This window comes from Enhydra lutris, unplaced genomic scaffold (genome assembly GCF_002288905.1).
Source record: "Enhydra lutris kenyoni isolate GAN:26980312 unplaced genomic scaffold, ASM228890v2 scaffoldscaffold13, whole genome shotgun sequence".
Classification (NCBI taxonomy): Eukaryota; Metazoa; Chordata; class Mammalia; order Carnivora; family Mustelidae; genus Enhydra; species Enhydra lutris.
This window is the reverse complement of record NW_019154097.1, coordinates 49,013,995-49,039,376: the sequence shown is the minus strand read 5'-3', so window position 1 is coordinate 49,039,376 and position 25,382 is coordinate 49,013,995. Positions and strand designations below refer to the sequence as shown.

The 25,382-nt window shown below is 42.1% G+C and overlaps 1 protein-coding gene across 1 annotated transcript; it reads right to left on the bottom strand.

Moving 5' to 3' along the window:
• Positions 1-5: 5 nt before the first annotated feature.
• Positions 6-24,991, bottom strand: LOC111145842 (zinc finger CW-type and PWWP domain containing 1). Its single transcript, XM_022501109.1, has 13 exons — positions 24,824-24,991; positions 24,327-24,405; positions 23,177-23,291; positions 22,724-22,875; positions 22,394-22,516; positions 15,667-15,783; positions 14,804-14,924; positions 14,012-14,087; positions 13,094-13,198; positions 12,051-12,134; positions 11,364-11,430; positions 10,828-10,931; positions 6-94 (listed from the first exon to the last, which is right to left on the bottom strand). Exons 1-13 carry the CDS (start codon positions 24,986-24,988, stop codon positions 50-52), a joined length of 1,353 nt encoding a protein of 450 aa, XP_022356817.1. The 5' UTR covers positions 24,989-24,991; the 3' UTR covers positions 6-49.
• Positions 24,992-25,382: the final 391 nt, after the last annotated feature.

Below are 25,382 nucleotides of genomic sequence, written 5' to 3'. Positions count from 1 at the left end.
GTCAGGTCCTTTGGTACCATTCTAGCTTCTTCGTCCTCAGACAAGCTGGTTACTGAGGCTTTGCTTTGAGGAGCTTTAAATTTTTTCTTAGGGCCTGGATGAAAAAGTGATGAAACTGAGAGTCCTATTAGGCCATTGTGAGATTTCACAAGTCAAACTCCTAAATTCCTATTTCCATAAAGGTCTCTGGGAAAGAGGCCTGTTCTCAACAGAAAGAAAATGGGCTTTGGTGTTAGAAAGACCTGGATTCAAGTAATGGATCCAGACATATGCTAGTCATGAGTCTTGAGCAAATTTTAAACCCTTTGGGGCCTTAGTCCCCTTATCTCTAAAATAGCAACTGTCCAGCCATGGAGATATTGAAAGAATTAAAGGGAACCAGCAAGGAGTATCTACCTAGCCAGCTCACAGCAATACACAACAAATGTCAGGTCCCCCCTCCTCACCATTGTCCTGTCCTTAGATCAAATCCATCAATAACCATTATGTTTCTACAGGGTGTGCTACACTCTCCAATCTGAGATGCTTAATTTTTTTTTTTAAGATTTTATTCCTTTGAGAGAGAGAGAAAGACAGACAGAGAGAGCACAAGGAGGGAGAGGGAGAAGCAGACACCCCGCTGAGCTGAAGATCACCCCGCCCCCCCGCCAGGACCTGCAGATCATGACCTGAGCCGAAGGCAGATGCTTAACTTCTGAGTCACCCAGGCGCCCCTAATTTTTGTTCTTTTTAAAAGTAGTGAGGAACTATAAAGTTAAGAAATGATCGAGGGAGGGGAGACACAGACTTGAACCTCATCTCCCATAGTTCTGCCCAGGCCCTGAGCCTTACCTGGCTGGTCAGGCTCCGGTTTCCCATGCCCTTCTTTCCTTCCTATTACGGATACAGGAGGAGCTGCAGATTCATTTCCCAGAGATCTCTTCATCGTCTTCTTTTGCAGGGTCCCATCTCGTCCATTTGCTAGGCCTGCATCACCCCACCCCAACCATGAAGGATATTTGTTTATTTCCCTCCAAATGACAGCTCAGCAAGGGTCCATAGACTCCCCTCAGTTAGTCTCTGCCTGCGTCCTCTGCTCATTCTCAATCAAGGGCGTTCTCTCGGTTCCCTCCTTTTCCCCAAATATTTCTCTCTCTCTCTCTCCAACTGCCCCCCTTCTTTTTTGGTCCTGGACCTTCTTCACCTTATGTTTTTCCTCATAGCCTCCTTCCTCCAGGAAGTCATCCCGCCTGGCTAAGAAATTAAGACATCCATTCCACCTTTAACCTAAGATTTTATAATCAGAACAGAGAAGCAAGGAGGCTACAGCTTCCCTGATGATACTAGTAGGATTCTTGACCATTTTTGCAGATTTTAGAGCTGAGACAGCCAGTAAGATCCGGTGACCTGCAGACCCCTCCCACTGTCTGCTTCTGCTCTGCCTCAGTGGTACCACGTACCTGTTCCCAGCTGGCTTGCTTACCTCTTGCCTTGGGTTTTTTGGTCTGAATTTTGGCTGGCTTGGGACTGGGCAAAGTTGGGTCCTAAGAATGGGAGAGGAAAATAAGAAAATATAAATGAAGTCATATAATTAGTGTTTTTAATAGACTGGGATGCTACGGAAATGATGAGTGGTTAGGGGAGTCAAATTGAGTTCTGTAGCTTGATCCTGTTTAAATCAACGACAACAAAGATAAAACTGTTCTCCTTTCCATTCTATTTGGTATTGATCAGTACAAAGCTTTATAGAGAAAGAAATAAAGTTAGACCATGAACATGATGAAAAAAAACTATTAAAAATCAAATCAATGACTAGACTCTTTAAGTGCTGATCACTTCATAGTAGATATAGATTTCAAATTATAATGTTGTACCCCTGAAACCTATACAGTGTTATAGGCCAATTTTGCCTCAACAAAAAAATAATTAAAAAAGAAAGTTAAAAAAAAAACCCTCTTTCAGGACTTCCAGTTTCCAGTTCTACGTGTAAGAGGTTTAGAAGTCATCACTCTAACAACAAGTAAAAAAACTGAACAGACTGAAAAATCAACAACTCTTTTTATTTTGATCAAAGAGAGAACGGGGTGCCTGGGTTAAGCCTCTGTCTTTGGCTCAGGTCATCATCTCAGGGTCCTGGGATCGAGCCCCGCATCAGGCTCTTTGCTCAGCAGGGAGCCTGCTTCCCCCAGTCTGCCTCTCTGCCTACTTGTGATCTCTCTGACAAATAAAGAATTAAAATCTTTAAAAAAAAAAGGGGGGGGGGAGGGAGGACACAGGGCCACCAAACCGCTGTCCTCAAGACTAAAGAGACAGAGAGGCAAATGTAGGAAGTCATACCTTACCAGGGCACAGACTCAGAAGCAGAAGAACCAGCACTTCCCACAAGAACCAATTCCAGGGCAGGAAAACCTCAACAGTACTAAATAAATTGTTCAGTGCAGACAAGTATGGGAGTTAAAAACACCAGTGTTGCCCAGTCTTACAGCGGCTTCCAGACCTTTGTGGGTTTGACCTCCAGGAGTCTGACCATGCTCTCACAGAAAATATCAGAGAGAAATCCCTTCATGCTTCCGGCAGAAGGAAGAGCAAAGGCAACATTTTGAAATATAGGCGAGCACTCTATTCTTCTGAAACAGGCCTTTTCTCAGGAGAAATTAGTTAACCATAGCCTAATCTACCAAGATATTATCAGAAACTGACTGTCCGGGGGAAGAGAAATATTTAACCCCTGCCACTCTAGCCATCCTGTCCCACCTAATAGGGGGGAAAACACTAAGAAACACCACGAAGTTCACAGTCCAGAGCATGGGTTCATTTAAAGACATGAGATCTAGGTTTGCCTGGCTGGTTCAGTTAGAAGTGGATACAACTCTTGATCTCAGGGTTGTGAGTTCAAGCCCCACATTGAGTGTAGAGATTACTTAAATAAGTAAAATGTTTTAAAAAAGAAAAAAGACATGAGACATAGTAGTAGGACCACAGAATACATCCCCTCCCCTGACCTTACCATCACACTACTAAAGGCATATTTAGGGATACCTGGGTAGCTCAGTTTGTTGGGCGTCTGACACTTGATTTCAGCTTGGGTCATGATCTCAGGGTTGTGGGATCAAGCCCGACTGAGGCTTCACATTCAGCAGAAAGTCTGCTTAAGATTCTCTCTCCCCCTGCCCCTACCCTCACTGGTGCTCTTCTCCTCTTCCCCTGCCAAAATAAATAAATAAATCTAAAAATAAATAAATAAAGGCATATTTACAACCATTTCTTTTACCTGGTATATTGTGTCTGGCAATCAATAAAAAACTACAAGGCGTACCAAAAGGCAAAAAAAAAAAGGGGGGGGGCCTGCCTGGGTGGCTCAGTGGGTTAAGCTTCTGCCTTTGCCTCAGGTCATAATCTCAGGGTCCTGGGATTGAGCCCCGCATCAGGCTCTCTGCTCAGTGGGGAGCCTGCTTCTCCCTCACTCTCTGCCTGCTGCTCTGCCTACTTGCGATCTCTCTCTCTGTCAAGTAAATAAATAAAATCTTTTAAAAAACCCACAATTTGAACAGACAGAACAAATATCAAAACAGGACATGGCATGGAATTATCAGATTGGAATGAAATCAAAGATGATTAAAATGTAAAGGGCTCTAATGGATGAAGTAGCATGCAAGAACAGATGGGTGATGTAAGCAGAAGGATAAAAATCCTAAGAAAGAATAGGAAGGAAGTGCTAGAGATCAAAAACACTCTAATAGAAATAAAGAAAATGCCTTTGGTGGGCTTATTAGTAGACTGAATTCCTGAGCTTGAGGTTATCTCAACAGAAACCTTCAAAGCTGAAAAGCAAAGAAAACAAAGACTGAAAAGAAAAAAAAAAAAGAACATCATATCCAAGAATTGTGGGACAACTGTAAAATGTGTAATGTATGTACAATGGGGATACCAGAAGGAGAAGGAAAAAAGAAAGAAACCCAAGAAATACTAAAGGCAATAATTACTGAGAAGTTTATCAAATTAATGTCACACACCAAACCACAGATTCAGGAAGCTTGGAGAACACCAAGAGGATAAATGCCAAACAGCCCCATACAGGTGTGTTATTTTCAAACTATAGAAGATCAAAGATAAAGAAAAAGCCCTGCGGTTTAAGGAGTATACTTGTTGTGATGAGCACTGATGATGTATGAAGTGCTGAATCACTAGATTGTACACCTGAAACTAATATTACACTGTATGTTAACTAACTGGAATTTAATAACTTTTAAAAAAAGGAAAAAATAAAAGCCTTGGAAGAAGCCAAAGAAAAACAATACCTTACCTGATATGCTAAGGAAGGGGAGAAAATGGAATCATATAAAATGCTAAGTTAAAGCCACTTGGGGGGTGGGGAGGGGCACCTGGGTGGCCCAGTCGGTTAAGCATCCAACTCTTATGTTTTGGCTCAGGTCATGATCTCAAGGTCATGAGATCAAGCCCTGAGTCAGGGGCCACCCTGAGCATGTACCCTGCTTAAGATTCTCTTTCTCCCTCTCCCTCTGCCCTTCCCCACCACTTGCACACACACTGTCTCTCCCTCTCTCTCTCTAAAAACAAAACAAGACAAAAAACCATTTGGGGGGTGTCTGCTTGGCTCAGCTGGTAGAGCATGAGACTCCTGATCTTGGGGATTGTAAGTTCAAGACCCACATTGTGTGTAGAGATTAGTTAAAAAATAAAATCTTTAAAAAAAACCCAAACACTTGTCTGGAAAAGAATGGAAAACAAAAATGGACACAGGTAGAATATCAGGAAGGATACAGTTGAACTCAACAACAGTACCGATCAACTGGATATAAGTAACATCTACAAATTACTTTGTTATATTCAACAACAGCAGAATACATATTCTTCTCAAGCTCACATGGAGCATTCACCAAGACTGATCGCATTCTGAGCCATAAAACAAAACTTAAACAAAATTTAACATACTTAAAAGAATAGAAATCATACAGTGTTTGCTCCCAAACCACAACAGAGTTAAACTAGAAATCAGTAACAGAAAGATAACTAAAAAGTCCCCAAATAATAAAGATTTAAAAACACACTTTTTTTTTTAAGATTTTATTTATTTGACACAGAGAGAGAGAGATCACAAGTAAGCAGAGCAGCAGGCAGAGAGAGACGGGGAAGCAGTCTCCCTGCCGTACAGAGAGCCCAATGTGGGGCTCGATCCCAGGACCCTGAGATCTTGACCTGAGCCGAAGGCAGAGGCTTAACCCACTGAGCCACCCAGGTGCCCCTAAAAAACACACTTCTAAGTAACACATGGGTCAAAGAAGAAATCACAAGAGAAATTTTAAAATACTGAACTAAATGAAATTTAAAATATAAACTAAATGAAAAAGAAAACAATTTATTAAAATTTGTGGGACACAACAAAAGCAGTACTTAAAGGAAAATTTAGCACTGGACACATACATTAGAAAAGAAGAAAGACCTAAAATCAGTAGTCTAAGTTTCAGCCTTGGGAACTAGAAAAAGAAGAGTAAGTTAAATCCAAAGTGAGCTGGAGAAAAGAATAAGAATTGGAGCAGAAATTGATGAGGTTATGAGAACAGGAAATTCATAGAGAAAATCAATGAAACAAAAAAGCTGATTCTTTAAAAAGATCAATAAAACTGAGAAGCCTCAGGGGCGCCTGGGTGGCTCAGTAGGTTAAGCCGCTGCCTTCGGCTCGGGTCGTGATCTCAGGGTCCTGGGATCGAGTCCCGCGTCGGGCTCTCTGCTCAGCGGGAAGACTGCTTCCTCCTCTCTCTCTCTCTCTCTCTGCCTGCCTCTCCGTCTACTTGTGATCTCTCTCTGTCAAGTGAATGAATAAAATCTTTTAAAAAAAAAAGAACTGATAAGCCTCTAGTCAAACTAAGAAAAAGAGAGAGAGGAAACAAATTACTAATATTGGAAAATATACTACAGAGTCCATGAACATTAAAAGGATAATAAAGGAATACTACAAATAATTCTATGCAAACAAATTTGATAACCAGGAGGAAATGGACCAATTCCTTAAAAGATATAATCTGTCTAAATTCACACAAAAAGAAACAGACAATCTGAATAGGTTTATATCTATTAACAAAATTGAATCAGTAACTAGTAGTCAACCTTCCAAAACAGAAAGCACCAGACTTATGGGTTCACTGGTGAATTCCACCAAACATTTAGGGAAGAAATTATGCCTATTCTCCATAACCTCTTTCAGAGAAAAGAAGCAGACAATACTTCCTAATTCTATGAGGCCACCATTACCTGAATACCAAAACCAGACAAAGACATTACAAGAAAACCACGGACCAATGTATCTTATGAAAAGAGATACAAAAATCCTCAACAAAATATTACTAAATTAAATCCAACAATGTACAAACAGAAGTATATACCGTGAACAAATGGGATTTATTCAATGCATGCAAGACTTGTCTGACATTTGAAAATCAATGAATGTAATCCATCACATTAGTGGGCTAAATAAGAAAAATCACATGATCATAATAACAATAGATATAGAAAAAGTGTTTGACAAAATCCAACACCCATTCATGATCGAAACTCTCAGTAAACAAGAGAGGGTAACTTCCTCAACTTGACAAAGAACATCTACAAAAAAACTAAAACTGGGGGAGCCTGGGTGGCTCAGTGGGTTGAGCCTGTGCCTTCGGCTAGGGTCATGGTCTCGGGGTCCTGGGATCAAGCCCCCTATAAGGCTCTCTGCTCAGCAGGGAGTCTGCTTCCCCCTTTCTCTCTGCCTGCCTCTCTGCCTACTTGTGATCTCTTTCACTCTCTCTCTCTCTCTCTGTCAAATAAATAAATAAAAATCTTTAAAAAAAAAAACCTAAAACTAATATCATACTTAATGCTGAGAAACTAGAAGACTTCCCCCTAAGATCAGGAACAAAGGAAGGATGTTCCCTCTCACCAATCCTTTTCAACATCATATTGGAAGTTCTAAGTAATGTAGTTAGACAAAAAGAAATAAAAGATATAGATATTGGGAAGAAATACAGTTGACCCTTAAACAAGGCAGGGGTTAGGGGTACTGACCCCTCAAACAGTGGAAAATTTGTACATAACTTTTGACTCCCCCAAAACTTAACTACTAATAGCCTACTCTTGACTGGAAGCCTTACCAATAACACAGATGATTCACATGTATTTTGTACATTATATGTATTATACGCCGTATTCTCACAATAAAGGTGGAGAAAAGAAAATATTCAAATCATAAGGAAGAGACAATGTATTTACAATACTGCACTATATTTATGGGGGGAAAATCCACCTATAAGTGGACCCACATAGTTCAAACCTGTTCAAGGATCAACTGTAAAACTGTCTTTGTTTGCAGATAACATAATCACCAAATAGGAAAATCCAAGAGAATCAACAAAAACTCCAGAACTAACAAATGTTAATAGTAGACTGCATGTTCATATATAAAAGTCTATCACTTTCTTATATACCAGCAATGAACAAGTGGAATTTGACATTAAAAACACAATACCACTTATAGTAGCACCAAAAAATTTAAATACTTAGGTATAATTTTAACAAAATATGTGCAAGATCTATATGAGTAAAATTACAAAAATTCTCATTAATAAAATCAAAGAATTAAATAGAATTCCATGTTTGTGGATAGGAAAACTTCATTATTGTCAACAGTTAATGTTTCCCAGCCTGATAGAGTCAATGCAATTCCAAACAAAATCCTAGCAAGTTATTTTGTAGGTATCAACAACTGATTCTACAGTTATATGGAAAGACAAAAGACCCAGAATAGCCAACACAATATTGAAGAAGGACAAAGCCGGAGGACTGACCCTAGCCAACTTTAAGACTTATTATAAAGTGACAGTAATCAAGACAATGTAGAATTGGCAAAAAAAAAAAAAAGGGTCAATGGGACAGAATAGAGGGCCCCAAAATAGACCCACATAAAAACAGTCAGCTGATCTTTGACAAGAGAGCAAAGGCAATGACAGTCTTTTCAACAAATACACTTGAAACACCGGACATCCACATGCAAAAAAATGAACCTAGACATAAGCCTTACACCCTTCACAAAAATTTACTCAAAATGTATTATAGATCTAATGTAAAATTATAAAACTCCTGGAAAATAACATAGGAGAAAAGGTAGATAACCTTGGGTATGGCAATGACTTTTTATATACAACACCAAAGGCATGATCCAAGAAAGAAACAATTAATAGACTAACCTCATTAAAATTAAAAACGTCTGTTCTGCAAAAGATAATGTCAAGAGAATGAGAAAACCAGCCACCGACAGGGAGAAAATATTGGTGAAAGACACATTTGATTGAGGACTCTTATCTAAACACAAACAACTCATAAAACTCAACAATAAAGAAAATAACCCAATTAAATAAATGGACCAAACACTTTAGTGGGCACATCACCAAAGAAGATATACATATGGCCACTGGGATTATGAAAAGATGCTCCAGATCATGTCATCAGGGAAATGCAAATTAAAACAACAATGAGGGGCGCCTGGGTGGCTCAGTGGGTTAAAGCCTCTGCCTCCAGCTCAGGTCATGATCCCAGGGTCCTGGTATAGAGCCCCACATCAGGCTCTCTGCTCAGCAGGGAGCCTGTTTCCCCCTCTCTCTCTGCCTGCCTCTCTGCCTACTTGTGATCTTTCTCTCTGTCAAATAAATAAATAAAATCTTTAAAAATAAATAAATTAATTAAAACAACAATGAAATACCACTGCATACCTATTAGAATGGCTAACATCTGGAAGACTGATAACACCAAATACTAGCAAGGATGTAAAACAACAAAAAATCTCATTCAGGGGCGCCTGGGTGGCTCAGTAGGTTGAGCCACTGCCTTCCACTCAGGTCATGATCTCAGGGTCCTGGTATCAAGCCCCACATTGGGCTCTCTACTCAGCGGGGAGCCTGCGTCCCCCCTCTCTCTCTGCCTGCCTCTCTGCCTACTTCTCATCTCTCTCTCAGTCAAATAAAAAAAAAAATCTCATTCAGTGCTGATAGGAACGCAAAATGATATAGCCACTTTGGAAGACAGTCTGTTCTCTTACAAAACTAAGCATCCTCTTACCATACAATCCAAGCAATCAAGCTCCTTGGTATTTACCCAAAGGAGCTGAAAACTTATGTTCTCACAAAAACCTGTATGCAGCTGTCCATAGCAGCTTTATTCATAATTGTCCAAATTTGGAAGCAACAAAGATGTCTTTCAGTAAGTGAATGGATAAATAAACATGGTACATCCAGAAAATGGAAAAATTCAGAGGAAAAAAAAAAGATACAAGCTATCCAACCATGAAAAGACACAAAGGAAACTTAAATGAATATTTCTCAGAAACCAGTCTGAAAAGGATATACATGTATGATTCCAGCTGTATGACGTTCTTGAGAGGGCAAAACTACTGAGACAATAAAAAGATCAGGTATTGTCAGGGGTTGCAGGGAGAGGGGTGAATAGGTAGAGCACACAGGATTTTTAGGGCTGTGAAAATATTCTGTATGATGCTACAGTGATGTACACATATTGTCTATATTTGTCCAAATCCACAGAATATAACAACTGCAAGATTGAACTCTAATGTAAACAATGGACTTTGGGTGATTACAATGTGCCAGTGTAGGTTCATCAATAAACAGACACACCACTCTGCTGGGAGTGTTGATAATGGGAAAGGCTATGCATGTGTACAGGCAGGAGGCATATGGGAACTCCCTGTACTTTTCTCTCAATTTTGCTGGGAACCTAAAACCACCCTTTAAAAAAATCTTTTTAAGGGGCGCCTCGGTGGCTCAGTGGGTTGAGCCTCTGCCTTCAGCTCAGGTCATGATCCCAGGGTCCTGGGATCAGGCCCCGCATCTGGCTCTCTGCTCAGTGGAGAGCCTGCTTCCTCCTCTCTCTCTGCCTGCCTCTCTGCCTACTTGTGATCTCTCTCTGTCAAATAAATAAATAAAATATTTTTTTAAAAAAATAAAAAAGTCTTTTTAAGTACTTTTTAAAAATCTGTATTTCAGGCTCGGGTGCCTGGGTGGCTCAGTCAGTTAAAGCATCCAACTCTTGGTTTTGGCTCAGGTCACGATCTCAGGGTCATGAGATCAAGCCCTGCATTGGGCTCCCACTCCGCACGGGGTCTGCTTGGGATTCTCTCTCCCTCTCTTTCTGTCCCTCTGTCCCACACACACACACAGTCTCTCTTTCTCTCAAATAAAGAAATCTTTTTAAAAAATTTTTTAAATCTATATTTCATATGTTTAAAAAAAAAGCATAAGGAGGCAAGTGAATGAATATTAAGCCACTTAAGATTAAGGGTCCACACAAGGGAGGACAGAGAGTGAAGAGAGGCAAACTGCTATTCTCTGAAATGGCTCCAGGAAGAACCAAACCACTACATTAAGATCTGAGATGATGGGGCGCCTCAGTGGCTCAAAGGGTTTGGCCTCTGCCTTCGGCTCAGGTCATGGTCTCAGGGTCCTGGGATCGAGCCCTGCAGAGGGCTCTCTGCTCAGCGGGGAGCCTGCTTCCCCTTCTCTCTCTGCCTACCTGTGATCTCTCTCTCTGTGTCAAATAAATAAATAAATATTTTTAAAAAAAGATCTGAGATGATAAGAAATAAGTTCCTGGAAATGTGAGATATTAGAGAGAATAACTGAGGAAAGAGGAGAGTCTCCTTCCCTGAAGACCCCTAAGAGATAAGACCAGCTAGTGAGCGCCACCCTAAGGCAGGCACAGGATGGTTCCCTACTAAATAGAAACCCGTGCCAACCAGATGTCTTACAGGAATCTCCTAAAAGCCATCCCCAAGATCAATCTTACTTTTTTCTCTTCCTCCTCCTCCAACTCCTCTGCCTCCAACTCTGAATCTTCCTCTTCTTTCTCCAGGCAGGAATCTGGGCTGCTAGTCCCAGAGAGCCTTAAGTCTAGAACAGGAATAGGAAGGAAAGGCTAAAGAATTGATCCAATAAACTAGATGATGAGTTAAAAGTGCTAATCCCAGAGAAGCAGTCTTCTAACTCTGCCTTTCATGTCCCAGTGGTCTTTTCTCCATAAAACATGGCCCTGGAGTATCACGGCTCCACCTTTTCCAAAGTCCCGTCACTCTTCAACATGCACCCTCCCTCCCCACCCTCTTTTTCCCTCCATTCCTCTCTTCCCCCATCCCTCTATCCATCCATCCACCCTGGACACTCGGTCAATGGCATTCATGGACAGCCTCCTATTAGAGAATCCAGAACTAGGTGGATGGCATTGGATACAAAATAAAGGTTCAGTTGCTGCCCTCATGAAGGACCTCCCTCTCTATGTCCTCTCCTCACCTCCCTCTCTAGTCCTCATCCTCCTACTGATCCTACCTTTTCCTTCCCCACTACTGTCAGATCCATTATATCGGCTCCGGAAACCAAACAAATTAACCCGTTCCTGAGGGAACCAAGAAACAAAAGCATCAACCACTATCTCCCGGGGATAATTTTTGCCCTCTGCCTTTAAGACTTTAGTTATGGACTTTATATTCATATTCTATACCATTTTTACCTGAAATTTTGTGTTCTATTTATCTCAATTTCTGTGACGATCGACTATTATAATATATTATAATATTATCTTTCCATTTTTATATTATATAGTTATATGCTATATTAATATAACCTCTTTTTTCCACTTTTTAAAATAATCCAGTCTGTCATTCTCCACCATACCCCCCAAAGGAAGAATTTGAGGATGAACATTGACCCTGCATTTTTAAAAGAGAGGTTAAGACACATTCATCAGATCTAAAGTTAAATAGGGAGGTAGGATGCCTCCTACTACAAAATGTCTCTCTGTGGGATGAGAGAAGATTCTATTTGTCCAAGGGTAGGGGAAAGAATAAGTGATTTAAGGAGTCAAGGGAATCTGACCTGGGAAGCAAAGACTAATTCTAAGACTAAGACTGGATGATGGGGAAAGACAAGCCACTTTTCTGTAGTACAGAGTATATGGTTTGCTTTGTGTCCCAAGTCCCAAAGTGGAGCAGGTGTGTGGTCTGAACGTTCTCCCACCTGAATACTGATCTGTTCTGCCTCTTGAGCCATCGACAGGGCTGCTCCCAGCTTCTGGTTGCAGTCCTTGTTCCTGCACTTTTTCTGAAATAGAAGAAGATTAAAGTCAATGATGAGTATTAAAGAATTGACTCCAACATACTGCTACTCACCAGACAGGATCTTTAAACACGTTTATTTCCAGTTCCTGGTATTGATACGATACTCCTATTCTTAATATTTTGAGCTTAGAGACATAATCTCCCTTTATTTCCCCATAACAAACCTGTTATCAACTGCTAGCAATACAGTCAACCAATATTTTGGTGTCCTCTCCACAGTAAATCCCATGTACATTTGGAGAGGCAAGATTAAAGGAGCTCAAGTGATTCCACTGTTAAGCTTCTCACAAACTTCTTCAAATCCAGATGCTTGGTTTAATACTGCCTGATTTTTGAAAGCCCCCAGAGCTGCCGGACCTCTGCTCATTTCTAAGGCTGGTTGAAACCAAAGAGCTTGTAGGCAGGAAACATTATTTAGTTCATTCATTGGTTCTCAACCAGGGGAGGGTTTTGCCTCCCAGAAGATATTTGGTGATGTCTAGAGACAATGTTTTTTGGTGGTCACAACTGAGGCCAGGGGCAGGAGCATCCCTTGGCTAGATGCCAGAAGAGCCCAGGGATGCTGTTAAACATGCTAAAATATATAAGACAGGCCTCCACAACAAAAAATTATCAGGCCCCAAATGTCAATGGTACCAAGGCTGAGAAACCCTGAGTTGATATGTGCTCTCATTTCCGCCACACCTGACTGGACTACACTGTAGAAAACTGCCCTCTTCAGGGAGACTCCCTGCCTGCAGGCAAGGAAGGAGACTAAGAAAAATCATTATCCTGTTGCAACCCTGGTAGAAAGAAGAGTCCCTCATGAACAACTTGACCCTTGCACACTTGATCAGACGTGGGACTGTCTCCCAACACAGCTTCCCCTGGGAGAAAATCAGGTTAAATAAAGGACAGATCCAGTTTTCAGGTTCCCTGTGTTACCCCCAAGGGTTGCTTTACCATTCCGGCTAGCTCCAGGGACAGCTCCTGGAAGTTCTTCAGCATGTTGACTGGGATCCAGGCACGAGAGACTGTTTCTCCAAAAAATGTCACGTGGTATTTAGACTGAAATTAAAAAAAAAAAAAATGGTTTTCTTATGGCCTCTAGTCCTTCTCCTTGCTTTGGGCCTCTAGCCAGAAAAGGTAGTAGAAGAACTGAGGATTCATAAAAGGAAGGAGGTAGTGGTCCTCCTCTGATGCCATAAACCTGACCCAACTAGTCCACCTCAGCCTGCTGCTTCCAGCCTGACCTCAGAAATCCTAACCAAAGCACATTTATCAGAACCATAAATGTCCTAGTAATGGTTAAATATTTATTTTTTTATAAAGATTTTTATTTATTTGACAGAGAGAGACACAGCGAGAGAGGGAACACAAGCAGGGGGAGTAGGTGAGGGAGAAGCAGGCTCCCCACTGAGCAGGGAGCCTGATGCGGGGCTCCATCCCAGGACCCTGGGATCATGACCTGAGCCATAAGGCAGACGCTTAACAACTGAGCCCACCAGGCACCCTAATGGTTAAATATTTAATCAGATACAAGTTTATTTCTTTTTTTTTTAAGATTTTATTTATCTATTTGACAGAGAGAGATCACAAGTAGGCAGAGAGGCAGGCAGAGAGAGAGGGGGAAGCAGGCTCCCTGCTGAGCAGAGACCCTGAGATCCTGAGATCATGACCCGAGCCGAAGGCAGAGGCTTAACCCACTGAGCCACCCAGGTGCCCCAGATACAAATTTATTTCTATATGTGGGTAGTTATTTCTGTTTTTGTCACTCTAGGTAAGTGTCTATTCCTGCTGATGTCTGCTGGCTATGTCTAACTCTGTACACCAGTTAGGACGGATTTGCTCATTACTCTGGCCTGAGCCAGGAAAACTCACCGGCAGGGAATCAAGATGAGAAGCAAAAAGAAAATATTCCCCCAGGTCAGGATCAGATTCTACCATGCCTGGCCACCTGGAGAAGACACTCAGGTTTAGGGACAGAAGAGGAAGGGTTTAGAAGAACACAACACAAACTCAACAATACATATGTACAGAAAGGGGAAATAGATTTTGCCAAAAAAAAAAAAAGAAAGAAAGAAAGAAGGGAAGGAAGGAAAGAAGGAAGGAAGGAAGGAAGGAAGGAAGGAAGGAAGGAAGGAAGAAAGGAAGAAAGAAAGAAAAAAGGATCTCAAAGGTGGACATCACCCCCTTGTGGATCTCCCTGAATAGTCTACGAAATGACTAAAGTGACCTCTATCAGTGTACAAAGAAGCTCAAATTCTTCCTAGTAAGAATAGGCCTTCCACCAACCCTGAGAAAAAAATCTTCTGATTAGGGACATCTCTAAAGAAGAAACTATCCTACCCTTCTTTATTCTCTCTACTTTATATACCTGTCATATCTCAATGTTTAAACAATGACTTAAAGCCACCTTCCTTTTTCTACCCACTCAGGGTAGAATTGGTAGACTTTTTTTCCAGAGAGATACCACCTCCACTGTGAAACCTCTAGAAAATGCATTCTTTCAAACCCACCAGGACTTGGTACTTTCTCTCTTCCTTCATCCCATGTTCTTTCTAAGGCAGGTATCATCTGCGTTAAAAGTGCTCTCCATTTCCTTCCCTCTCTGCTTGAATCTACCACTTCCAAGTTCATGAAGGGTTCTCTGACTATGCCATTGTGCCCTACCAGGGGTAACCATATTGCTTGGCCCAGATGATGGATCCTGGGATGTAGGAGGCATAGGCCACATCACTCTCACGCCCTGTCCAGGACTCCTCCGGGATGTCACAGCGATTATACCTCGAGTCTGGCAAAAGAGAGAAGGAATGAAGGGAAGGAAAGAACCCCATCAGGGAAAAATCTGGATGGGCAGGAGAGAGGACAAGAATATGCAGCAGGTGGGAATCAAAAGGGCATCTGGGAGACGGGCATGGTGGGAGACAGGCATGGAGGAAGAACAAAGACCCCTGGAGGAAAGGCAACTACAGCTAGATGAGGAGTGTTGCCTCCTTGTACTTTACAGAGATTCCAAACTCCTGCCTATATCCCATATTATCTGACCCTGCTTCCATCTACATAACATCATGACAGTCATTTCTCTGAGACTCTGTTATCTCATCTGTAAGAATAATTGGGCTGGGCTAGATCATCATAATCTCTTCCAAGTAGTTTCAAACATTCTAGTGGTTTAACATTCTCTCTCACCTGCTTCCCCCCCCATATGCCCCATATTCCTTCTTATCCACCAACCCAATACCAACAATCTAATCAAGACCAACCGGGTCAGACTAGTACTGAAGAATGGAGAATTCACTTGGAATCTACATTTAGATCCCAGTCCATTCCCACAACATAACTCTACAGGGTGTCTGCTTCTAGCCCATTATGCCAGATTCATCTTGATATGACAGGATGATCCCTTCCTCTCTCCCAAACACTACAGAGACCCCTGGAATTATAACTACATCTATGACATCTTTAATCTAAGGGATACACACAGAGAAACATTAAAAACTAAAAAGAAGAAAAAAATCTCCAGTCCTTTCTACCTGTATTCTGGTCACAGGACCAATTATCTGGAAGCACTGAGGGGTCAATGTTCCCACAAAGCCGCCTCCACTTCTCACAGTTTGGGAAGGAACACTGGACCCAGACAAGACATTGACCTGCGAGGAGGAAAAAAAAAAAAAAAAACACTGAAATGAAACAAAGATATGCCCTTCCTTCTTCAGTCCAACTAAAATCAATGTATCTCCTTCAAAATCACGTGGCCTTAGGAATCAACTAGCCTAATCCTAGATTTGTAAGTGGGAAAACTAAGCTCAGAGAAGATAATCGACTTGCCAAAGATCATTCTGAATTGGTAGCAGAGCAAAATTCTCACACATCTATCTTTCTCCTGTGCCAAACTATTAATCTCTCCTTCCCCCAAGGAGAAAAGCAGCGTTTTCTGTATCGACAGTTCTTGAAAAGTCTGGCCAACATCTTTCTGGCTAGTGCCTCATTCTCCGCTGGCCTGTCACTACTGGAAAGTTCTTTTGAAGGGCTAACCAGCATCTCTTTTGTGTACAACATCCAGAGTTCCTAATGTGAATCCCAGCTGATTTATCCGTCACCAAATCACCAAGTTGTAGTCTTTGGCACCAACTGCCATGAGTTTAACCCCTTCCAAAACACAGAGATAAGCCTACCAACTCAACCAACTATTTACTTCAGGCCTTGCTCAGAGGCCAAGCATTCCTTTCATCCGTTAACTTCCAAACCCTTATCCCCAGCTTTCTTTATCCCAACATCTACTAAATTGACTCAATGCCCCTCAAAGGCTCTCCTCTCTCCATCCTAAATTCCTCCACTCTGTTCTGTGGAATTCTAGACAAGAGCAACAAAAAGTCCACATATCTTCAACTTCTCTGAACATCCATCTCCTTTTCAAATCCTGGTGATACACTAATGACAATGCCCCTACCCAACCCGCCCACCCACAGCCCTCAAAGTGGAGTCTGTTCCCTCTCTCACACCCCAGGCCAGAAAGTGGGGTCAGCATCATCCTTACTCATCACCACTTCCAGACCATTACTATCCTCCTTCCTATAAAAACCCTTCCTTCCTTGAGATCCAAGCCATGGGATTACACTGCCCTCTCATCCCCCTTGAAAAGATGCTGGCATGTGGTTTAGCCTTCTCCTCCTCTCCACCTCCTGCCCTCATTCCAGATGACCACTGTTCTCACAGGGGTACCTCGAAGAAGCACCCCATTCTCTGAGTTCCTTGACCTTTTCCTCCAGGCCACCTCAGTAATGCACTTCAATTCCACGATGCACTCCCCTCCTGCTTGCCCCCCTCGGTCATCCGTAGTGACCTCACACACCCCGGAACCACTTATCCAAGCATCCCTCCCTGATAAAAATGCCCCATCCTTCTGCCTCACTTGCTCAAAGACTGCTAAGGAACTTTCATTTTATCTAGATCATCAATCCACTGGCCCCTAATTTCTACCCAATCTAGTAGCGACCTCCTTTCTTCACTATACTTACTCAGGTTTGAGTCCTAAGGTTCTCTTGTAGGCATCTTCAACTCCCTTGCCCTCTGTCCTTCTTCCCACCCAGCTGGCCAAACACAACCCTGAGTGAACACATTCTACCTTTTCTGTGCCTACATTCATTCAACTGAGCATTGCTAGAGAAATGTCACATAACCAGGCACATGGGTCTACACCATACCATCACAATTAATAATATCAACCAATAAGTTTCTCCAGTAAGTTCACTTGCCCGCTGTCAAGTTTTACCTTCCATGTCTGAGCATAAGGGATGCCCTCCATCAGCCCTCAGAGAAGCAGCTGACTTACATTTCAGTCTTTTCAAAGTAGCTCATACTATGTATCACATTCTGAATTCTTTTATTTTGAAGAAAAAAGTACTGGTTGGGAATGATACATTAGTCTGAAAAGATAGCTGTAGAGCCTGGAACACACATGTGTGTATGGCACCACAATAGCCACTGTGGGCCTCTGAGACCCATGCCTCCACGGCTGCTGGTAGGCGAGGCCTGCAGTGAGTGACAGGCAGCAGGTCTCTTGGGGCCTCCCTTCTTCCATGCTGAACTCCTGGGCAGCCCATGGCTGCCACCACCCCCATCCCATGATGGTGAGAACATGCAGCCCAAACAGATCTTTACCTTCTGCCTCAGCAACCAGAGAGAGTTGGACAAGGACTGAGACAGAAAGACTATGATTCGGAGTTAGAGGCGAATACCGCTGGGCAATTCACAGAAAGCCCCTGTGGACCTGGCTCAGGCACAGACCTCCTGTGAAGGTGCCCATCAAGCCAGCCCTGCCTCTGGGCTGATGGACAAGGTGTCAGGACTCTGCACTGGCCCAGCTGGCCCAGGTATGCTGGAACCTTCTGTACTGGCTTCCTACCAGGGTTTTCTTCTGGTCACTATGTGCTGGCATCTTGTGTCTTTGATATGATAATATACAATCTGGAAACTCTGTATACATAAAAACAGAACAATACCATCCAAAAAAGCCAAAACAAAACAAAACAAAATGAGCTACCAATAATAGTTTTTTTATGTTTACAGAGGAGACCTAGCAAGACTAGAAAAAAGAAGGGGAGAAGAGGCCAGGGACCATAAAAATAAACAGAGATCAATAAAATAAATGGTTGGTGTGAAAATAATGAATACTCATGAGCAAATGAATTGGGGAAAAGTCATCCTAATGATGTAGAATTAGGTATTTGTGTGGCTTGGGATAAAATTTCCAATGACAACAATACATAGTTCTTTCAAGTTTCCTTTCAAACAATTTTGAAGAGAGGATGATGTGCTCCAGAAGGCTGAGGCTCACAACACAGCTCTATGATAATACAGACTCACAGATACCCTAAGAGCATTTCAGTGGACACCCGTTTCCTTAGGTTCTGTGATCCCTCCTCCTTCCATTTTGCCTTCACCCCCTTTCTGGCAGCTCCCTCCTCCTTCCCCATTCAGTCTCCAAATGTTGGGGTTCCAAAGCCCAGTCATGGGCCTTCACTCCTATGCTACACTTTCTCCTAAGACAAGCTCACCCATTCCTACAGGTTTGAGACCCTTCTCCACACCTGACCATACACAGATGTATAACACTTCCGGCTTTTGTTCTGAGCTCCAGATTCCCATAGCCACCTCGCTCTTCGACATCACCATTTGGACGTCTCACAAAGATCTCAAACCTAACAGGCCCAAACCCAAATGCTCGATCTTATCCCATAAATGTGTTCTTCCTCCACTTTTCCCCACCTTCTCTCACGTAACCGCTCAAGCCAGAAACCAATCATCTTTAACATACTCTCGCCTCTCTCTCACACAATATCCAATTCATTACCAAGTTCTGACAAGTTTACCTCTAAAACATATCGTAAAACCATCCACTTTTGTTTCCACTTTCATCATCCTCATCCAAGCCACCGAAGTATCTAATCCTAGGACTCACTCGTCTACTCTTGTCCCCACATACTTCATTCTCCAATTAATCACCAAAGGGAGTCTTTTAAAACATTAATTTGATGACATCACTCCCCTGGGGAGGACTCGTCCGTGGCTTCCCACTGCATGGAGGGTAAAATCTTCACTTTGTACATTCATCCAGATTCACTTTCCTGCCTCGCTTCCCCTTGCTCTCTGAACTCCAATCACGATCCTTTTAATGCCTGGATTATACCAAACTGTACTCTCCCTAAACTTTTTCTCCTACTCCTGCTCCTCCTCCAGATTTTAGCTCAACGGCCATCTACTTACAGCTGCATTCCCTGACTGGCCCAATCTTGATTAGGTCTCCCTTGTTTCCTGCGATGACACTCCATTCTTTTCCCTCACTTCACACAAATGGACTGTATTTATCAGATACTGCCCTTTCTCTTTCCAGGAGGACTCGCCTGTCCCTGGCAACTGGCAGAAACAGGAAGAGCAGTCCGTTTATAGCCAGAGGCTTACACATTCATGACAATCACAATTCAACTCAATGAACACTGCCTAAAAGGAGTGGACTTTCCATTTCCCGGGAGAAAATCCAATCCTTCCCTAATAGCAAGAGGTGAGGGAGATGGACCACCACCACCCAGACCACCCAACTGCCCAAATGAGACTTACACCTCCACTCCTTATGTTACCATGTCATTATAACAAGAGCAGTTTATTGCCTTGGACTATCCTGTGTGATGCCTAGAGTTTTTTTTTTTTTTTCTTTTTCAGAGTTTTCTTTCAAGTATGTACAAGTCTGTTTTTGATGCAAGCCTGTTTTCTCCAATTGTTAACTGTATTTATTTTCAAAAATTTAAACATACTAACATATCATTTGATCTCTTTTATTTCTCATTCTAAAATTTCCCAAAATTGGGGTGCCTGGGTGGCTCAGTTGTTATCTGTCTTCGGCTCAGGTCATGATCCCAGGGTCCTGAGATGGAGCCCCGCATGGGGCTCCCTGCTCAGCAGGAAGCCTGCTTCTCCCTCTCCCACTCCTCCTGCTTGTGTTCCCTCTCTCTCTGTCTTTGTCTGTCAAATAAATAAAATCTTTTAAAAACAAATTAATAGGGGCGCCTGGGTGGCTCAGTCAGTTAAGTGGCTGCCTTCAGCTCAGGTCGTGATCCCAGGGTCATGAGATTGAGCTCCACATCGGGCTCCCTGCTCAGTGGAGAGCCTGCTTCTCCCTCTCCCTCTGCCTGCTGCTCTGCGTACTTGTGCTCTCTATCTCTCTGTCAAATAAGTAAATAAATAAAATTTTAAGAAAATACTAGTAATAAAATAAAATTTCCCCAAATTACCATGGTTATAACTTATAGTTCTTTATTACCTAATACACTAAAACCATGAGTTTTATGAAAGAAAGGATTTCCTAATTTGTTCACCACTGTATTTCTAATACCTGGCACGCTGCCTGGAATAGAACATAAGGCATTAATAACTATGGTTAAAAGAATAAATAAATCTGTATCCATGCTTATCTTCCTTCCTTCTAATCTCAAAGGCTAAAGTGTCCTTTCTAAGAATAAGACCTGTGTCTCTCTTCTCATTCCCTTCAATCTCTCCTTTTTCTTTTTTTTTTTTTTTTTTTAAGTAGGCTCCATGCCCAGAGTAGAGCCCAACACAGGGCTTCAACTCACAACCCTGAGATCAAGACCTGAGCTAAAATCAAGAGTTGGGATGCTTAACCCACTGAGCCACCCAGTCACCCTAACCTCTCCTTCTTCATAAACAATTTTCCTTCAGCATATACATATGCTAAGGACACACAGGTCAAGTCTCTTTCTTTTAAAAGAAAATTAAAAAAAGAAAAAGAAAGAAAAACCTTCCCTCGATTCTATCTACTCCCTTCTATTTACCATTTTCTTCATCCTGGTTTTCACATCTAAACTAATTGAAAAAGTACTTACTCTTCAACCAACTAAACTGGCAATTCACCCTTACCAACCCATATGGGTGGTCTAGTCAAGACCCTAGTAACGTCCTAATTATAACATCATTGAGCATTTTCAAATCTTTGTCCTCTTTCATGTCTCTGTAGCAGCACTGGACAAGGATAAACACTCCTTTTTTCTTGAAATTCTCTCCTCCCCTGGCATCTGTGATGTCATACTCTCCTAGACCTCCTTCCACCTCCAAAAGTTTTCTCTTAGTTCTTCGTTTTCTCCCCGTGCAGCTCATTCTCTGCTCAAGCCCAAACATTATGTTCCACCTAAAAATTATGGGGTTTATACCCATCGCTTTTCTCTTTGCACTCCATGTCTTCATCTTAGAAAATTTCACCCAGATTCCCAAACCTGTATTCCCGGCCCAGACCTCTTTCTCGGATGCTAAAGCTCATCACAGACCCCCCTAACTTGTCCAAAGCTGAATTCACCATCTGAAATGTGCTCTTTCTTCTATAGCCTCCGTTTCAAATGATGGTTCTTTCAGCCACTCAGGTCAGAAAACAGGATCATCCTGAAGGCCTCTCTCTTCCTCACCTCTTAGACCTAATTGACAACCACATCATACTGATCTTTCCTCCTAAAAATCCCAACTTTGTCTCTTCCTCTTCACTGCTACTGTCTATCTTCCTCACTTGGATCACTGTTTCTGTGGGTCTAGTTGTGTGGCAGGGTGAGCTTTCTAAAATACTAAATCTTGCCAAGTTTTCCTATTTAATGCCAGTGGTTCCTCTTTACCTTTAAAATAAAATTCAAATTCCTTAGCCTGATATGTAAAGCCCTTTATGATCTGGCCCTTACATGCCTCTAGCCTTATCTCCCCCTACAACCTACTACTCCACACACACACACACACACCCAAAAGCTACAACCATTAGCTCTCCTCCATAACTCTGCCAATAAATATCACTTTGACTCCCAACCCCACCTCAGTTCACCTGACTAAATTGTAATTCTGACATACGGCTCAAACAGTATCTTTTCATGGAAACTTTTCCAGATCTACTCCCAACTTGCAGCTTTCTTGTTTGCCTTCCTCACAAGCCTGTTCCCCTTTAACAGGCATAGAACAATTTCTTCTGAGTTCATTCAACACCTCCTAAAATTCCTGGTATATAGTAAGCACCCAACAACTACGGATTATGCGGCTGAATAACTGAATTAATGAAATCTTTCTCTTCCACAGCGGATATCCCTGACAAGTAGCTATGAGAGATAAATTACAGTCTTTGCAGAATTTCCTCCAGCAACCTAATCCTTGCCTCTCTCCATCTCTATCTTCGATTTTTCAAGCCCAGGTACGTTTTCCAAATCATGCTGAGCTCACCAAAACCACTGCCTTCTCCTTTTTGTTGGTTCCTGGTCTGAGAATCATCTTGAACTGTTTTTTTCAGTTGGTCCTTCTGTCTCTGCTTGTATGTACTTTGGACCTTTTCCATTTTGTCATCTTCTGGGAAGACAAAACAAAACATTGTAGGGGAGGGAGATGAAGAGAATCTCTGTAGATAGTAAGGGGCAGTGAAATAATGAAAAAGAATCATAGCCTAATAGTTTCAAGTCCTGGGCTGAAGATTCTCTGCCTGCCCACCATCCCATTCCCTAATTCCATGCCATAGGTTCTTGAGCCAGATGTCAAAGTACATCTGACTATACTTACGGGCTCCCTTCTTTCCTTTGCTTAGGGAAGGTCTGTTGAATTTCTTCTCAGAGGGGGCAGGATCTGGCTGGCCTGGCTTAGAAGTCTTTATCACAGAGCTTACTCCAGCTTCCTTAGTGGCTGAAATCTCTAGAATATGAGGTACCATTACCCTCTCTCTGAAAATAATATTTTTTTTCTTTAATGAAAAGGCAAAAAAGGAGGAATTTTTCATACCCTCCTTTTGAAAAGAACCCAAGGGTAAAAGTCAGGATGATAGAAGAATCCCAGGCTCTCTAAGGCCTCCTGAGGTCATGTTACCCATCTAGTTGCCTATTTTTCCCAGTTCAAACAGGTATCTTTTCTGAGCTGAGAGAAATCCATAGAGATACGAGAATGGCTAGACAGACAGATAACCATGTACCAATGCTAAGTGCACCCTGTGAGTGACTTGCCTCACTGGGATAAACTTACCCATCAGCATTATCATTATCAGTAGAAGAAGCAATTCCTGGTTCCTTGTCTAACTGGGTGCATCTTAAGGGCTGGGCACAGGAAGTCTCTGTAAAATCAAGGCTAGATCCCATCTCTCCCAAAACAAAATACTATAAGCAGAGAAGCAATTAAGAAAATACTGACTCCGTTATTTCCAAACAGCAGCCTTCCACTAAAATGTCTTCCACTGTTGTCTGGAAGACTCCACCATTGGAGTTTTGTCATATCATGAACTTTAAGTCTTTAAATTCTCGGGAAAAAACTACAAATCTGTATCTTTCGGCAAGCCTTTCCAGGGATAGCCAGGTAATGTCAATTTTATTTTGTGTACAGACCAGAAATTTTACATATTGTGTTTTATATCATTTGTTCCTGAAATTTTGTCTAAGAATAGAAGTACATCTGGGGTGTCTGGGTGGCTCAGTGGGTTAAGCCTCTGCCTTCAGCTCGGGTCATGATCTCAGGCTCCTGGGATCGAGTCCTGCATCAGGCTTTCTGCTCAGCAGGGAGCCTGCTTCCCGCCCCCCGCCCTCCCCCCACCCCACCGCCTGCCTCTCTGCCTACTTGTGATCTCTCTCTGTGTCAAATAAATAAATAAACTCTTAAAAAAAAAAAAAAAAGAAGTACATCTAAGAATAGCTAAAAATGTCAGACTATTCCCCTTCCCCCTTCTCCTCAGGTCATATGGTGAAGTGCTCAGGGCCTACTACAGAGTTCTTTATTCCAAAAAGTCGAATCCCTGAGCATATGTTAAAACAGTATTGGAAACAGAAATATACAAGAGTAGATGGAAACTAAGTTCTTCCAATCTGAGAAATACAAATTATCTTTTCTAAGTAGATTGTAAACATGTAAAAAGGAATTTAAGTTACATTTAAAAAAAAAATCTGAGACTGTATTTATATTCTGAAGTCAAGGTAGCTCACTTTTCTAAGAGCCTACACCTCCTGTCTAAGGTGGTTTAGCTATAGTCCTGTTGATAGAAGATGAACTATTTAAAAATATCTCAACGCCCAGCTAGTATTTCCTTACTTAGGAAACTGGAGGGAAGGAGAAAAGCTGTCAACTTACTCTACCCCTCAGATAATAGTTTGTCTAACTGAAATTCTTCCCTTACTGTAAGCCATACCCAAGCACTCCTCGAGGGACTTCCGTAGCACAATCTGGACAATCTCCTCAAATTCTGCACTGGTGAGACTTGATCTTTCCTGCAGAGACAAGGGCAGAGGAGGAAACCCACACATCTTTCCCCAGGTTTCCTCCCTGACAAGTCAGGGAAGACTCTTTTACATGAGGCAGTAAGTTTGCAAGGTTGCAAGCATGAACTCAATGTCCCTAAGGATTCTATAAACTCTACCTCAGATTTCCTGGGAATAAAGGAGTCAAAGAAAAGGAAAAGTTTGTAAAGTCTCTGACCACTTTTACTCTTACCTCCATCCCATCTCAACCCCTACCATTATTTCAAGCTAAAGGCTTTCATCAAGATTTTTTATTCTACCTCTTTGAGAAGAAAATAGAAGCCCCAAGAAAGGAATAAGAAACTGCAAGTTCCCCTACATAAAAGATTGTCTAGTCTGGATATCTAGGCGAAACTGTCCCACTAGAGCCCATCAATGAGACTGATACCTTTTCTTTCTTCTTTACTTGCTTGTCTTGAGGTTTTCCTTTATTCTCCTGGCCACTGCTTGGACCATTTTCTGTGGTTGCTTTCGCTTCCTTCTTCTCTAACCTGGCCTTTGGGGAACTGATCCTCACAGTGTCCTCTTTGGGTGGTTTAGGGCTATAGCACATCAGGCTATGCAATTTTGGTGCAGGTGGGGCAAAGGTTTTCTTTGGCCCCTTCCCACATGCTGAAAGAAATTTGGTTATCCAATGGGATTTATGAAATATAGAGTCTAACACAGAAAGTGTTTGCACTGCCCATTGACTGGGCATGTCCTAATTATCCGGAGAGCTTTTAACATAATCAGATTACCAGGCCTCTCCTCTCCCACCCCACCCCACCCCCTGAGATTCAGATGAAATAGCTGGGAATGAGGCATAGGAATCTGTTGTTTTACAAGGCCGTCTAGATTATTCTGATGCCAAGTTTAGGAACTACTGAGTAGTTCGAAGGTGACAAATATGCACATGCAAGAAGATGAGTTATTCAAACGGAAATTTTAAAAATTTGCTCATTTTAACT

Bases quoted from the DNA above. Each gene is read 5' to 3' on its own strand.
- LOC111145842 (XM_022501109.1), bottom strand. From the start codon at position 24,988: ATGTGCTATAGCCCTAAACCACCCAAAGAGGACACTGTGAGGATCAGT. The intron at 12,135-13,093 runs GTAAAGCAACCC...CTTCTATTTCAG, and splicing joins CCCTGGAGCTAGCCGGAATG to AAAAAGTGCAGGAACAAGGA. The intron at 11,431-12,050 runs GTGGGAGAACGT...TGGTTCCCTCAG, and splicing joins CAGAACAGATCAGTATTCAG to GAACGGGTTAATTTGTTTGG.